We start from the raw sequence: 17,841 nt of genomic DNA, 5'->3' as shown, positions 1-17,841 counted from the left end.
TCGGGCCGCCAGCGGGGGTTAAAACCGCACCGCTAGCGGCTGAATACAGCTACAAGAACGACGGTACAGCAGCGCTAAAAATAGCGCTGTTGTACCGCCGACGCCCCCACCGCCCCAGTGTGAAAGGGGCCTAAGTGTTAGCATTGTTGATGGGGTGAATTTTGTAATAGAGCCACATTTGGCTTATAAAGCCATTAAACACCCTAGTCATTAAAAAACTATGACATTAGTACTTTATTTAAAGGAAACCTGTGTTGAGGAAGTAGCTGACCTCTCTTAAAATGATAGTTGACTGCTTGGCATGCTAAAGTATTTTCTGAGTCAGTGACCTGGAGCAGGTAAATACTATATATTAGGAGCCTTAACGTCACTCCTGGTCTCCATGCTTGTTCTGGATCATTCACATTAGAGAGAGCCAGACTGGCACTAACATTTGCAGAAGGTGGTCAGTATTAACAGTTTTCACATTTCTCTAAGCACAGGTTTCCATTAATAAAAAATATTGTCTGAATACAAAATAGATATCTATTAAGATTGCACCGATACTAGTATCGGTGTCGGTACCGAGTATTTTCACAAGTATCGGTACTCGTGCAAATGCACCGATAACTGAAACTGATACTTTCAGGCTTGGTTCTTTGAGCTGTCAGTGGGTCTCCCCCTGTGTTAAAGAAGTCCGGTAATTGGAGCTGTCAAAAAAAAGCAGCCGGCAATGTTTATTAACAACATTGCTCAGCCCTGAAACACTAAAATAAAAAGAAACATTGTTTCTTTTTGTATATTTCTGCTTCTTCATCTGTAGATCAAAGGGATGAACAAATGTTCCTCTGTTTAACCCCTTAATAACCCTCAATTTACTCTAATCAGCCTTAATTAACTTCCTATTCTCCTCCATTTAATTATTTTCCTGCTTTTTTTTCACATCTATTTTATAAACGATAAACAATTAAAACTTTTTTTTGTTTGCTTTGTTAGTGAATATTTTTACATATATATATATATATATATATATATATATATATATATATATATATATATATATATATATATACATACATATATTTACACATTTTACATTGAAAAAGCGCTAAATAAAAAAAAAAATGTATTTCATTTGTAAATAACTTTTCAATGCTTTGTACCATTGCTGACAGCTGAAGTTAAAACAAAACAGTTGCGGTAGGTATCGGTAATTGGTATTGGCGAGTACTAAAAAAAAAAAAAAGTATCAGTACTTGTACTCTTTGTAAAAAAAATGGTATTGGTGCATCCCTAATATCTATGCTTGGTGCCCTTTTTGCATTTCTTCCAGGTTGGTGTCACAATCCAGCGCCCCCTTCAACCTTTTGCCTTCCTGTAGTAAAAAAAAGAACACTGTCTCTACTGCTCTCTTTCCTTGTAAACTACAAGCAGCCATGCCCATACACATTTCTTAGACATGTTCCATTAATGCCGTCCAGCCATTGGTGAAGGACATGCATGTAGAAAGGAAGCGGTTGTAAAGAAGCTGCAATTCAGTCGTTTGTTACACAGTGCTTTAGCAAAGTAAACGGAATTCATTTAGGGTTTACACATCTCTAAACATATCACATTGATGATAATTATTACCTGGAGCTCTGCCGTCCATGTCTTTCATGCATTCCTTATACTTCTTTGCTATCAGTGGGTACAGCTTGGCAGGTTCCGTGTCTTTGCCTGCTGCCACCAATGCCTCTGCTGTGGCAATGTGCATCACAGTGTCATCACTCACCATCCAGTTTTTTACATCAATGTTTTTTAAGCCTCCTAGCTCAGCCAGTTCCTCATGAATTTGAGTGCCGCTCCTAGAAAACTCCCAGCTTCCATCCTTGTAACCCAGAGCATCACCAGATCCACTGAGGACCATGGCAGCCACATATTTTTCTACTAGTCCGGAGCACATATCACTTCTGTAGAAAGTCTTACGGATCAGACCTGCAAATACAAGCTGGGAAATAGGAAGATATTATCAGATAGTAGAAAAGATGTAATCAAAGATATATAACTGTGTCTGAAAAGTCAGGGACATCAGAAAGTCTATATATCATAAATATGAACAATGCAAAAAAAAGGTATATGTTGTCCTTAGCGACCAAGAGATGGAATCTTGTTAGGATGAGCATTATTATGGAAAAAGTATGGCAAATGTTATAATATTGTAACTTGCACTAGAAACGTGATAGTTAGCTCCTCATTGTATGAACAATGGCTACAAGATTTGTTTTGGGTTCAGCTTTTACAATTAGCAAACAGACAGCCATCTACGTGGACAGATATTTTATCACAGATATGTGATCGTTTACGTTTTTGGGGTTGTATTTGATATGTGCAAAGAGAGATCACACAAATACTTATAACATTTAACTAATGACAGATACAGAAAACAAATGTAATATCAGAAAATCCAGCAAGAATACGTAACTAATGATGCTGTTTTGCCACAAAGTCGCGCTCGCTTGTGCGGCGTGGCACAGGTAATCACAAGCAGACGCATGTATGATAGCAAGCTCTGAGACAAGACTGAATATTCTAAGTTAAATATGTAGGATTTAGGATCTGTGTGTAAGGAATGGCCAACCTCACCGGCCAAATCCCCTTGCAAGTAAAATTACCTTTTTAGGATCTGGTCAGTTTGTAATGACATTACTTTGGTATGAGGTCATTTAAGGTAACTAGACATTTAAGGCTAGCTTTCTTAGATATTGTGAGACAACTGAACAACTTTCAATAAGGAAATATGAAATATTCAATTTCTCCATCAGCAGTACAGTGGCTTAATTGTTAGCATTTCTGCCTTGCAGTACTGGAGTTCTCGGTTTGAATTCCAGGTAGGATACTACCTGCACAGAGTTTGCACGTTCTTCCTCTGCTTGCATGGGTTTCCTCCCACATTCCAAAGACATGCTGGTAGGTAAATCGACTGCTGTCTAAATTCAGAATACTTTATTAATCCCAAAGGGAAATTAGCTCTAGTATAGTATAGTAGGTATGTATATAAAAAATAGTGACCTTCCTCAAACTCTGCAGCAATAGTTTCACAACAGTTTCTCAGTAACGGTGTGCATGACCTGTCAGTTCATCTGTGTCCATTTAGTAACAAACAAATGGGAGTAGCCAGTTCCTATACATAAAGTAATCTCAATTTCCAAGATTTTATTAAAACCACACAAATTAAAAATGCTGTTTTAGGTGGATGACAGCTTTATTCGGTGGAATTAGTGAATGGTATTGGAACAAAACATTGCCAGTTAAGTCATTATTTAACCACAGTTTAGCATTCCAGTCTACAGTCCCTGACAAAAGTCTTGTCGCTTGTGTACAAATTGACCTGAAGTGCCGCTAAAATATATTTCTAATCAAGATTTTGTTACAAGAAATGGGTCATTTTAATCCCAACAGCTTTTGTAATAATGTTTCAGTGCAAAACGAAACTGACAAAAACTATTCTAATATTCACAGCTTGGTAAAGCCCATTGAGTCAATTTTTGCCAAGACATAAGTGTTGTCGCCTTGTTATATGAGCTTCACCTGTGACTAATAATGGATCAATTAAGTCTCAGGTGTGTATAAAAAGAACACCAGTACACTAGACCTTCTCAACTGCAACTAGACCTCTGCAAACATGCCTAAGATTCACCCGGAGACTAAAGTGTTGATTATCAAGAGGCTGCAGACCAGATCCACTGCTAATGTGGCAGGCACCTTTAATGTGTCTCAGCATCAAGTTCAGAGAATAAAAAAAAGATTTGAAGAGACTGGAGACATTTTGGACAAGGCCAGGTCAGGCCGACCCTGCAAGACAACTGCTCGAGAGGACCGTTTGTTGGCTTGAAAATCCAAGGCCAGCCCATTTTCCACTGCAGCAGAGCTCCACGAGACCTGGTCACCTGAAGTCCCTGTGTCAACCAGAACAGTTTGTCGGATTCTGTCTCGAAATGGCCTCCATGGTCGAATCAGTGGCCATAAGCCAGCACTAAACAAAAGACAATTGAAAAACCGTGTGGCATTTGCCAAGGGTCACAGCCTGCTAAAAGGGTGGACTCTGGAAAAGTGGCAGAAGGTGGATTTGTCAGATGAATCTTCTGTTGAATTACACCACAGTCGCCGCAAATATTGCAGGAGACCTACTGGAACCCACATGGAGCCGAGATTTACCCAGAAAACAGTATGGGGGTGTGCGAGGGATCTGCAGGGTGGAAGGCAACATCAATAGTCTAAAATACCAAGAAATCTTAGCTACCGCTTATATTCCCAACCATAAAAAAGACCAAATTTTGCAGCAGGATGGTGCTCCATCGCATACTTCCATCTCCACATCAAAGTTCCTTAAGGCAAAGAAGATCAAGATGCTCCAGGATTGGCCAGCCCAGTCACCAGACATGAACATCATTGAGCATATGTGGTGTAGGATGAAAAATGAAGCATGGAAGACGAAACTAAAGAATATTGATGAACTCTGGGAGGCATGCAAGACTGTTTTCTTTGCTATTCCTGATGACTTCATCAATGAATTGTATGAATCCTTGCCAAACCGCATGGATGCTGTCCGTCAAGCTCAAGGAAGTCATACAAGATATTAAATTTGGATCTCACAGCACCACTACTTAATTTGCTGACATATTTTTGTATTTTCAGTAAAGTTGTTCAATTTCTGTATAGGCGACAAAACTTTTGTGTTGCCAAAATTTGACCTGTCTGTCTTGATTAAATGATAAATCTTTTTTCAGTGAAACTAATTTATTTCAGTGCATTAAACATCATTTGGGAGGGCTTTAGCTTTTCATATTAGCTATTTCTAACACCAATTGATTAATTAAAAGTCAGGTTAATAGCAGGAGTTTCTACAAAATAGAGAAGCGACAACACTTTTGTCAGGGACTGTATGTGGCTCTCATTAATGCCTCTATGCTTCACTTATTTTACTTTACAAAGAGTGCTTCAAAGAAGAGTTATTCTATCTTCCTTTGCTATATACAGTATATCGTTTGTCAGGGGATCTTCCACCATGATCCAAATAAAACTAATACTGTGTGGACATAATATAGAACTCCAGTCAAACTGTTTTAGGGAAGGCTTGAAACATTCATTAGCATAGGTGTCCATTTATGAAACTGGAAAAAACTGCGATCCTGATGATCACAGATCATCTCAGATCATTATCGGTTTATGAAACTGAGGTAATCAGGAAACAACATGGTCTCAGCTGATCATCTCCGCACACAGAGAATCTGTCATTGACAGAAACAGAAACGGCCAGTTTATGAAGGTGCGATCTCGGCAACTCACTGTCGATCTCTGTCAGAATTCACCCTCCCAGGTTCTCCGGCTCGATCAGACCCCCCCCAAGACAGTAAAAATGTCTCTCTGCTTTGTGTGTGTGTGCGCGCATGTATATTTTATATATACACACACGTATATATATATACATACACACACATACACATACACACATATTATATATATATATATATATATATATATACATATACACACACACACGAGTGAGTACACCTCTCACAATTTTGTTAATATTTTATTATATCTTTTCATGTGACAACACTGAAGAAATGACACTTTGCTACAATGTAAAGTAGTGAGTGTACAGCTTGTATAACAGTGTAAATTTGCTGTCCCCTCAAAATAACTCAACACACAGCCATTAATGTCTAAATGGCTGGCAACAAAAGTGAGTACACCTCTAATGCCCCATACACAGGATCGGAAATGCCGCCAGCAAAAGACCGATGTGAGCTTTTGGTCGGAAAATGCGACCGTGTGTATGCTCCATCGGACTTTTACTGGCGGAATTCCAGCCAGCAAAAGATTGAGAGCAGGTTCTCTATTTTTCGGTCGGAAAAAGTTCCTATCTGAAAATGTGATCGTTTGTATGCAATTCGGACGCGCAAAAAATCACGCATGCTCGGAAACAATTCGACGCATGCTCAGAAGCATTGAACTTCATTTTCTTGGCTTGTTGTAGTGTTGTACATCACCGCATTCTTTTCGGTGGAAAGTTCAGAGAACTTTTGTGTGATCGTGTGTATGCAAGGCAAGTTTGAGCAGAATTCCACCGGAAAAACCACCCAAGTTTTTTCTGATGGAATTTCTGATCGTGTGTATGGGGCATAAGTGAAAATGTCGAATTTGGGCCCAATTAGCCATTTTCCCTCCCCGGTGTCATGTGTTACAAGGTCTTAGGTGTGACTGGGGAGCAGGTGTGTTAAATTTGGTGTTATAGCTCTCACTCTCTCATACTGGTCACTGGAAGTTCAACATGGCACCTCATGGCAAAGAAGTCTCTGAGGATCTCAAAAAAAAAAAATTGTTGCTCTACATAAAGATGGCCTAGGCTATAAGAAGATTGCCAAGATCCTGAAACTGAGCTGCAGCACGGTGGCCAAGACCATACAGCGGTTTAACAGGACAGGTTCCACTCAGAACAGGCCTCACCATGGTCGACCAAAGAAGTTGAGTGCATGTGAGCAGCGTCATATCCAGAGGTTGCCTTTGGGAAATAGATGTATGAGTGCTGTCAGCATTGCTGCAGAGGTTGAAGGGGTGGGGGGGGGTCAGCCTGTCAGACCATACACCGCATCAAATTGGTCTGCATGGCTGTTGTCCCAGAAGGAAGCCTCTTCTAAAGATGATGCACAAGAAAGCCCGCAAACAGTTTGCTAAAGACAAGCAGACTAAGGACATGGATTACTGGAACCATGCCCTGTGGTCTGATGAGTCCAAGAAACGTATTTGGTTCAGATGGTGTCAAGCATGTGTGGTGGAAACCAGCTGAGGAGTACAAAGCCAAGTGTGTCTTGCCTATAGTCAAGCATGGTGGTGGGAGTGTCATGGTCTGGGGCTGCATGAGTGCTGCCGGCACTGAGGAGCTACAGTTCATTGAGGGAACCACGAATGTCAACATGTACTGTGACATACTGAAACAGAGCATGATCCCCTCCCTCTGGAGACTGGGCCACAGGGCAGTATTCCAACATGATAACGACCCAAAACACACCTCCAAGACGACCACTGCCTTGCTAACAAAGCTGAGAGTAAAGGTGATGGACTGGCCAAGCATGTCTCCAGACCTAAACTCTATTGTGCATCTGTGGGGCATCCTAAAAACGGAAGGTGGAGGAGCGCAAGGTCTCTATCATCCACCAGCCCTGTGATGTCGTCATGGAGGAGTGGAAGAGGACTCCAGTGGCAACCTGTGAATCTCTGGTGAACTCCATGCCCAAGAGGGTTAAGGCAGTGCTGGAAAACAATGGTGGCCACACAAAATATTTACACTTTGGGCCCAATTTGGACATTTTCCCTTAGGGGTGTACTCACTTTTGTTGCCAGCGGTTTAGACATTAATGGCTGTGTGTTGAGTTATTTTGAGGGGACAGCAAATATACACTGTTATACAAGCTGTACAATCATTGCTTTACATTGTAGCAAAGTGTCATTTCTTCAGTGTTGTCACATGAAAAGATATAATAAAATATTTTTAAAAAATGTGAGGGGTGTACTCACTTTTGTGAGATACTGTATATATTTTAAATATATATAGTAGGGGGACTAATTGTTTTGAGGTGGATGGTCTCCTCTGAGAATGCCTGTGTGCTCAGCAGTGGTAATATACCGCTACTTAATAAAACGGACACCAGAGTGTTTCACTGATATTCTGGTACTGTAATCTCACTGTGTCTCGTGAGATTACAGTAACAGGAGGTGTTCGACAGTTCAAAGCGTTTGTAGATCGCTTCACTCCTCACATGGAGAAGCGATCTAAAACGCTTCATAAACAGGCACTCAGAGAAGAGAGAGATTTCCTCTGAGAATGCCTGAGAACTAAGTAGCGGATATTTTTTCGCTGCTTGATAAAACGGACACCTTTGTGTTCTCACTGGCGAGATAACAGTCACTGGGACAGGAAAGGACAATCTAATTATGAAGGGCTGTTACCTACATATTATACGCTAGGCCTATTACATTCCAATAAGCAAACTTGTTTGTATATAGTTTTGTCTACTTTTCACATACAAAATCCATTTCTAAAATTGTTAAATGAATACATTTCAAATTATCTGCTTTTTTGTTTTTTGTGTGATATCGCTAAACTCTATAAGCCCAAGTATAATAGTAAGCAGATTAGGACTTTTAAAATCATATTGAAGGTTTCCCTTAGTTGTCCTAAATCAGCTATGCAGTAAGACCCAATCACATAAACAAAAATTTGCCAGAAGAGCTCACAATTGCTGCCAGAGCTGTAAACGCTCTCCACTTCATTGCAGGCCTGGGCAGGGAGGATCTATTTGAAACCCCAGTGTCCTCTAAGTTCCTGTGGTCACACTCGGTTTATGTATGTCTCACTGCTAAAATAAGACCTCTCCCCCCTCGCCCAACCAAAGAGACACATGCAAGCTGTCCTTAGCATTGCTAACCAGGACAGGTCATCGTGTCTCAGCAGTGTTCTCATGCATATTAGATATCAATGAGTATGATGAAGGCCAAGTGACTTTATTTGGTACTTGTTGCTTGCTCATATTTATTTCATTACTGAAAAAGAATGACTTTTGGTATCCAAACCGAATTTTACATTATTAGCACAGCACCCTAAACTGTAGGGAAAGTTAGGATCAAAATATTTAAAGTAAAACTTCACACCAGAGCACAGTGCAGGAAACTCGTATTCTGTGTTCGCTTCCAGCACAATGTTCAAAATGCATTGCAGTTGTGATCTTAGGTTAACGACACCCCAAAAGCAGGTCACAGATTGCCTGCACTGGATCACACAGTACAAAAGTAAACCACTTTTTAAAGTAGTGCATGGTGAGATCCAGTGTGATTCAACCCATTTGAAATGAATGGGCTCAAATTGCACAGAAATGCACAGTGCAACTAGCCCACAAACTTTTTTTTTTATTATAGTGTTTATTTTTATAGTTTTCAAATAATAAGCATAATATTTGTACGTGGCTACATGCTACTTGGGCAACATTCACACCCTAATGTTTTCGGAAACATGCAAAAAACATGCTAAAACACGCAAAGAGCTTGAGGTGTTTTTTATTTATATAAAGGCCCCATCAAAAGTGGGTAGCAGTCCGGCTTTTTGTCCCACAAAAATGAGCATAGCAAAACATGCTTGGCTCAGTGCCAAAAAAAAAAAAAAAAAAAAAAAAAAAAGACATATGAGCTACTTTGGCACATTTGTCATGAGGAGGGCAGCCCCTTCAAGTGAGTTACATAGTTAGTCTGGTTGAAAAAAAAAAAAACACAAGTCCATCTAGTTCAACCAATAAAATGGGGGGGGGGGGGGGGGGGGGGATTACAAACCTATATACACAATCTCATACTCATAGTTCAGGGATATGCAATTAGCGGACCTCCAGCTGTTGCAAAACTACAAGTCCCATCATGCTTCTGCCTCTGGGTGTCATGCTTGTGGCTGTCAGAGTCTTGCTATGCCCCATGAGACTTGTAGTTCTGCAACAGCTGGAGGTCCGCTAATTGCATATCCCTGTCATAGTTGATCCAGAGGAAGGCAAAAAACCCAGTAAAGCATGATCCAATTTGCTCCAGCAGGGGAAAAAAAATCCTTCCTCATCCCCAGAGAGGCAATCGGATATTCCCTGGATCAACTTTACCTATAAATGTTAGTATCCAATTATATTGTGTACATTTAGGAAAGAATTTAGGCCTTTTTTTAAAGCAATTTAATGAGCTGGACAGAACCAGCTCATGAGGGAGTCTATACCACATTTTCATAGCTGTAACGGTGAAGAAAACTTTTCGTATTTGGAGATTAAATTTCTTTACCTCCAGACATAAAGAGTGCCCCCTTGTTCTCTGTGAAGAACTTATGCCGCGTACACATGACCGGACTTTCCGTCAGAATAGACTCTGGCAGTCTTTCCAACGGAGTTCCGCTGAAACGGACTTGCCTACACACGATCACACCAGAGTCAGATCGTTTAGAACGTGATGATGTACGACGAGACTAGAAAAAGGAAGTTCAATAGCCAGTAGCCAATATCTGCCCTTGCGTCGTTTTTGGTCAGTCGGAATAGTATACAGACGAACGGTTTTCCTGATAGGAATTGAGTCCGTGGGAAAGATTTGAAGCATGTTCTATTTCTAGGTCCGTCAGAATTTTCGAAAGAAAAAGTCAGATGAAGCCCACACACGATCGGAATGTCCGACGGAATGATTCCATCTGACCTGATTCTGCCGGAAAGTCCGGTCGTGTGTAAGCGGCATCAAAGTGAATAACTCGTCACCAAGTTCACTATATGGACCACTTATGTATTTATACATGGTGATCATATCCCCCTTAATCTCCTCTTCTCAAGAGAGAATACGTTTAGTTCATCTAATCTTTCCTCATAGCTGAGCTCCTCCATGCCTCTTATCAGTTTGATTGCCCTTCTCTGCACTCTCCAGGTCCCCAATATCCTTAGCATCACACCCTAGCACATTATGAAAGATTTACTTTAAAAAGAAGCCCTCTATTGGTGAGATGTTACTGCTGACAGGGCTTCCTTCTTCACCCGGTCTTCCTTGCAGGTTCGTGGGCACTGGACGTTTGGCCGAGCTGTGATAGCGTCAGTCCCGTGCATGTGCGTGGGAGTCACAGCTGTGGCACAGCTCTCTCAATGGACATTGCCGGCAGCTACTAAAAGAAGTATTTCCTAAACAGCGCGCGGTCTGGAGATATTTACTGTGCCTACAGGTAAGCCTTATTTTAGGTTTACTTGTTGGTGGAAATAAAAAAGTGGATTTTACTACCGCTTTAAATAAGATAAGTGACAATTTGAAAATAATTTGAAAGTTTTGAATATCTTTTTCCATCCACCATTCGGCATCTGAATGTCCATCCACCAAATTGCATTCTATGATAGTTAAATAAAGGTGTTATTGGAGATACGGATACCTTTTCTTTGCATCTTTGCACACACCCCTTTTTTTCTGTCAATTTCACTGGTTCACCACCACTGGTTCAGCGAGATATTGGTTTCCTAATGGTATGATGATTACAACATACACCATAACAAAAAGTAACCAGACCTGCCTGAGCTGCAGTGTGCTGGTGATTGATGGCTGTGTATCTCCGAGACAAGAAACAAAATACATACAGAAAAAGCAAAACATTTCTAGAAACTACTCAGAGAAATGAGTCATTGAAAATATTTTACAGGTAAAATGGATAAAACCTTACGGTGATATGAACAAATAACAAAATGATACTAACTCTGAAGATGCTATGTTATCCCAAGCGTTAGAACTCAGATAGTATTGATGGTAAGCTAATAAAAAAAAAAATCAGATGTTTATCAAATTTATTTTAATAAAATGCTTTTGGAGTAAAAATCTATAGTTTTCTATTTAAGACACAGTAATCATTTAGTTTATTCAGCATGAAATGAAGCTTAGTTTGGTAGCATGAGGCTGTATATTCTGCAATATTTACTTTTTTGGTAAACTCATTCAATGAATCCAAGCACTACAAGCTGAGATAACATACACTGTATTGATGAATTCACACAATTTCACAGTAACCATGAGATAAAACAAAGTTCAGGAATATTTCTTTATCCCATTGTTTTTTTTCAAATCTATATACACTACAAACTGTATGACAGAATCAGTTCTGATATCGCTGTTTTACTAACCTGACAGTTCATTATTCTAAATAGGAAACCTTCATTTTAATTGCAAATATTAAAGATTCTAACTACCAGCAAGAATAAGTAGCCTTTACGTTTAACCTCCCTGATGGTATTCCGGAGTGTGGCTCGGGGTTAAATTTCAGCCACACTCGGGATTAAATTGCAGGATCCTGGTGCGGTGTACTTACCTTGTCCCCAGGATCCTGCAATGTCCCCCCGCAGTGTCTGCGGGCTGTGTCCTCCTCCCAAAGCCTCTCTGTGCCGGGCTCCGTTCCCTGCGAGTGTCGCGATGCATGGGGGCGGAGCCTGGCGGCAAATTAAAAAAACTGTAAAAATCATAACACATACAGTACTGTATGAAATCATTTCACATCCCTTCTGTCCCCAGTGCTTTGTCCAGTGCCCTGCATGCAGTTTTATATTATATATACTGTTCTTTCTGCCTGGAAACTGGAGATTGTCCATAGCAACTAAAAAGTGTCCCTTTATGTCAAAAGAGGCTTTAGACCAGCTAGAAAACAGCGATAGTAAATTAGAACACTTGCAGAATTGAGCGATAGTGAATCTTGGGGAAATTTATATTATTATTATATTATTATTTTTAATAATTATTTATATTTATTATATTATAATTTATGATTTTGTGCTTCAAACTTCATCATACCCGGGATGTCTAATAGACTCTTGTTTGGACAGATTTAAGTGTGTTATTGCTAAGAATTACAGGCCTACAATATAAAACGCCAAATTTCTATGCAAAATAACTGTACCGCTTTGAGACGCAAAAATCTGAAATAATCATACCGTCTGTTAGCGGGCATACACTCACCTGCTGCCGCCACGTCCCTCACCTAGTTGTGTCACTGCCGCATCACCACCGTCCCATTAAAGGGAATGGGACTGTCGGTGAGTCAACAGCGGGTCAGAGGAGGAGCCACTGGGGGACAAAGGTGACAGTTGCTCTTTAAAAATTATGATATAAATTGAGTTGATTTAAATCAACCCTTTTTACCAGTGATTTAAATCAAATCCACCTAAAACCAGTAGTAATCAAATGCAGAGGCACTTATATAACACGATCCAGGGATAGATACGTTAATATAGTCTTACAGATACAACCGGCCCTTTGATGGAAACCATAATGCTGGTGCGGCCTGCAATTAAATTGAGTTGACATCCCTGGTATAAAGGGACCTTCTGCGATGAAACATATTAGTTTGGCTCTTGTGAAGTCATTCTTGCAAATGGTTTGTGCTAAATGTCCAATGACAATCATAAAGAGGAGAGGGACGAGGAGGAATCTCTGTATGGTACCAATCACAATGGGGAACGGGTCAGAGAGAGCCATTTATTAGAGAACAGGGACATTACAGTGGAACCTTAGATTACGAGCATAATCCGTTCCAGGAGAATGCTTGTAATCCAAAGCACTCGCATATCAAAGCGAGTTTCCCCATAAAAGTCAATGGAAAAGAAGAGAATTTGTTCCGCATTGACTTCTATTGCATGCAATACCGCATGTGGACAGGGGGTGCCGGAGAGCCTCGGAAAGGCTCGGGAACGGAGTATTTCCGAACGGCTCCAAACCGTTCCGAGTGTCACCGGCGCCCCCGCACCTCTGGCCAAATGCGGTACTGCACACCCCATTAGCTTGAATTCTGCTTGTTTTGCGAGACAACACTAGCAAACCGAGTCAGAATTAAAAAAAAATGTTGCTCGTCTTTCAAAGCGCTCATTAACCAAGGTTCCACTGTATTTTAACTAATTACCACCTACACACAGTACCTGTACGTCGCCACCTGTCTTCCAGGTTCTGACCAGGTTGGATACAGCACGAGTTTGGCAACAGGTTTCAGCCAATGAAACACAGAATAAACACTGAACCTTAATCAGCGCAAATAAATACAAATAATAAAATGAAATGAATTAAATAATGATGTATCAAAAAAATTCCAAGTAGCTATATGTGAGATAATCCAGTTGCTGCTAATCACTCAAAGTGTTCACTCTCACTTCAACATGTAATCAGTAGAATATATAGTGAAGAGCAACTAGCAACAATGTATCAAACATTAAAGTGAATACATGTGAATAACTGTGCATCGATGTGTTCTAAAGGCAAAAAATTGCTACAATCAAATAAAACAGTGAAGATCAGTCCAAAGAAAAAGACACTAAACGTGACTCAAAAGTTCGTTGTGCTGTTAGATGAAACAATATCCTGTGATCTTCCACCTCCGTGTTACAAAGTAAATGTGCTCATCAATAATCCTCCACCAGTAAATGGATGGCCGCTCACCTTATACTTAGACCCCTGTTTTACCAGTGGGTCTAAGCAAGCAGTCCCCTAATGGGGGTAAATTCAGATGAATACTCCCGCTCCTCTCTTTACTCTCCAACACCTCCTGTCAGTGCTGTATACTTTCAATGGGCAGTATATGAAAATCAAACAAAAGGAAATCTAGTGCTCAGTGTAAGAATATTTTCATATCAGATAAAATTGAGGTAGCACACTCACATGAAAGGCACTCAACCATGCCAGCGTGTCAAACAGGTAATCAACTCCTAAAGTGCTTCAGCATAAGTGGTGATGAACGCGAGATGAAAAATTGAGGGTCTGGCTCCTATTCCCAGGAGTAAGAGCCAGACCCTCAGTTTTTCAAATTCCGCTATATATACCATAGTTTTTAGATGCTATAACTGTCACACAAACCAATGAATATACACTTATTGGGATTTTTTTTTCAACCAAAGATATGTAGCAGAATACATTTTGGCCTAATTTTTTTTTTTTTTAATTGGATATATTTTATTTTATAACGCATTAAAAAATCTGTTTAAAAAAAAAAATTCAGTCTTTTTTCTTTTATATAATAAAAGATAAAAACCCAGTGGTGATCAAATACCACCAAAAGCTCCATTTGTGTGAAAAAAAAAAATCTAAATTTCATTTGCGTACAATGTTGCATGACCATGCAATTACCAGTTTAGTAGTGCAGTGCTGAATAGAAAACAATGCCCAGGTCATGAAGGGGGTAAAACCTTCAAGGTTAAGTGGTTAAAGGGTAAGTTCACCTTTAGGGCCCTTTCACACGTGCGGATCCGTTTTCAGACATCCGCCTGCTCAGCAGGGATCGATCCGTTGATCCCCGCTGAGCTGGCGGATGACAAGTCTGTCTCTGCACACTGTGCAGGGACGGACCTGTCAGATCTCCGCTCTCCTCTATCGGATGAAAAAGGACCGCCTGTCAGTTTTCATCCGATCCGCCAGACGGATGGAAAATAGGACATCCATTCATCTGGATTTACCATAGCGGATCGGATGTCAGCGGACATGTCACCGCTGACATCCGTCGCTCCACAGACCTGTATGGAGCGACCGTTGAGGTCCGCCTGAAAAACTGACAGGCGGATCTGAACGGTCCACACATGTGAAAGGGCCCTAACAGAAAAATCTGTAAGGTGAACCTACACAGGACCCCCCCCCCCCCACACCCCCAGTCTCACCGACCTGGATTGCAGCGATCTCCCGTTCTGAGCCCCGGTATAGCCTCCTCACGGCTCCGGGGCTTAGAAATCCCAGGAGCTTAAACTCTTAAACGTACTCTATGAGGATGGACGTTTAGGAGCAATGTAATCAGAACTCGCATAGCCCGTCCTCTCAGCGGGGAAGAAGAGTGAAAGCTGTGGGGATTTCTAAGCCCCGGACCCCTGAGGAGGAGAATGGGAAAAGGCTGCAATCCAAATCAGCGGGAATGGGGGGAGTGAAGCGGGGGTCCTGCGTAAGTTCACCTTACAGATTTTTCTGTAAAGGTGAACTTACACTTTAAGGTTGGAGCCCAGATCTATTTATTTTGGTAAAGGATGAAAAACATCCATGGAGAGGAGGAAAGCCTGATGGTTATGTTTATGTATACATAAGATGAAGTGAATTTTTTACAGCCAGGGACAAAGCCCACCTGTTCTTTGTGTGTTAAGTAACTTAGTAAAGGAGAGGTGCGAATGGAGAAGGTTTCGAGAAAATTTCGAGCTCTAGATTTAAGAGTGAGATAGGTCTTTAGCTCTCACAAATGGAAGAATCGTAGGTTTAAGCATTATAGAAATGTGGAATGAGAGCATATGGGGGGGAAGAGGGAGTGGACTGGAGTTGATGGAACTGAAGGTGTGGGTCAGGATAGGGATTATTGGTAGGCAAAGGTTTTATAGAACCATGGGGTAAAACTGTCAGGACCAGGACATTTTCTGGGTTTCAGGCTTTTGATAGTCTGTTGGATCTCCAATTCAGTGAATTGATTGTCTTTCGAGGAGGGATGGCAGTTTCCAGTATGCAAGGTCATAATTATTCTGTGGAAGTAGTTATGTGTACATTAGGCTGAGGGGGCTGTAAGGCTTTATAGACTATGTTTATTGTTTTTATATTTTAGAGTTATTTGCATCCTAAATAAAGTGAAAAGGGTGCTGGGGGGGGGGGGGGGTTAGGGTGTATTACAAGGGTAAGATGTTTCCCACACTTGTTTGCTTGCACTGAAGTCTCCCGCCATCTGCCTGTTCCGCCGCCTGACAGTTCTTAAAAAGCTAAGGGGCAAGACCAACCAGCGTCGTCACCGGGTGACCCCGCCCCCCTGTGACATCACTGGCCCAGCATGCACTGCTCGATGACATCACGGGGAGGGGCTGTGCTAGAGCTTCACAATTTTGGCTAAAATAAGAATCACAATCTTTTTGCTCAGATTAAAGAACACGATTCTCGCGGCGTAACATCATCTTTCACATTATACAAAAGAAAAACTGGGCTAACTTTACTGTTTAGTTTTTTTTGTTTTTTATTCATTAAAGTGTATTTTTTCAAAATAAGCAGCAAGTGCCAGAAAAAAGTTTAGTCGTTAAGAGGTTAAACCTCCCTCCTCCACAGGCAGTTCATTCCTTTGATCCAAGAAGAAATGTTACTTTGTTTATAATTATCTGGGATGTTGTGATAAAACTTGGCAGGCTGCCTGGATTTTTAATTTTATTTTTTTTTCAGCTGTGAGAACTCTCTGCACTTGTTAGAAAGAATCGTGAAATGCTGTTTTGAAGATCGGGAAGGTAAAAGAATTCTTAACGATTAATCGTGCAGCTCTAGGCTGTGCCACCAAATGACATCACCGGATGGCCCCGCCCCTTAGCTATTTAAGAACTGTCAAGACGGTGGAGCAGCCAGACGGCGGGAGCCCTCGGCACGAGCAAAGCTATTTTTAATTCGTTTTTTTGGGTCGTGGTGGCGGCGGGCATCAAGAATGACGATAGATCTACATCGGGGGACAGTGTTATTTATTTTTTAAATAAAAAAAAAAAACTGCCTACTGTAATTTTTTACACACCTTTTTTTGGTGAATGAGTAGGGGTGCGTACCCCTACTCATTCACATGGGGGGGGTGGGATCTGGAGGACCACTTGTTAAAGGTGGCTTCCAGATTCCGATAGGCCCCCTGCCCGCAGACCCCCCAACCACTGGCTAGGTATGTGGGGGAAGAGCTCCTTGTCCCAATCAACATGGGGACAAGGTGCTTTGGGGGGGGCACATAGTCCCTTCTGCCCCACTGCACCTCCCCCATGTTGAGGACATTAAGCCTGTAATAGTTCAGGAGGGGAAGGCCGTTAGCTCACTCCTATGCCATTTTTTCCCTACATATTTCATTGCCTCCATTCTTTTGTTTACATTCAGCTGTCGGTGGGGAACCTGCTGACAGCTGATAAATCATTGGTTGTTAAGGATACGACAGCCGGCTTCCTGGTGTTCTGTCGAGAAGTGCCCCCAATCAAATAGTGCCCACGCATGCGCAGGACGGAGCCGCACTTCAGCTGATTTTCTGATCAGCTGGAGTGACGTGACCAGGGCGCATGCGCACATCGTAGGAGGCATCTCTTGATGGGAGATACCATTTTACGGGCACAATTAAAACCTATACAAAACAGTGGGGGAGACCATAGCTCTCACATTGTGCCTTGCTGTTGTGGGGCGGCTTTACAGTGTGCTGATGGTCTGGTTTTGTCCGTGTTGCAGGGCTTGCTGTGTTGAACAGCTGGTTTTGCCTGTGTGAAAGGGCGGGTTGCTACACAGACAACACAGCCACTAGCAGCCCTCCAGCAGCAGCGATTAACAATCTGAGAACTACGGTCTCCCCCG

The 17,841-nt window shown here is 41.4% G+C and overlaps 1 protein-coding gene across 4 annotated transcripts in view; it reads right to left on the bottom strand.

The window, feature by feature from the left end:
• The window catches only part of ADPRH (ADP-ribosylarginine hydrolase), a 54,880-nt gene that overhangs the window by 19,365 nt on the left and 17,674 nt on the right, over window positions 1-17,841 (bottom strand). For all 4 annotated transcript variants that reach the window (XM_073633463.1, XM_073633465.1, XM_073633464.1 and 1 more), the window contains one exon: window positions 1,609-1,966. In XM_073633463.1, the coding sequence (XP_073489564.1) occupies window positions 1,609-1,966 (358 nt within the window). The remainder of the gene's footprint in view (window positions 1-1,608; window positions 1,967-17,841) is intronic.

Source organism: Aquarana catesbeiana, linkage group LG06, assembly GCF_042186555.1.
Source record: "Aquarana catesbeiana isolate 2022-GZ linkage group LG06, ASM4218655v1, whole genome shotgun sequence".
Lineage (NCBI taxonomy): Eukaryota > Metazoa > Chordata > Amphibia > Anura > Ranidae > Aquarana > Aquarana catesbeiana.
The sequence above is the reverse complement of the archived record's forward strand: the minus strand, read 5'-3'. Positions and strand labels throughout refer to the sequence as shown.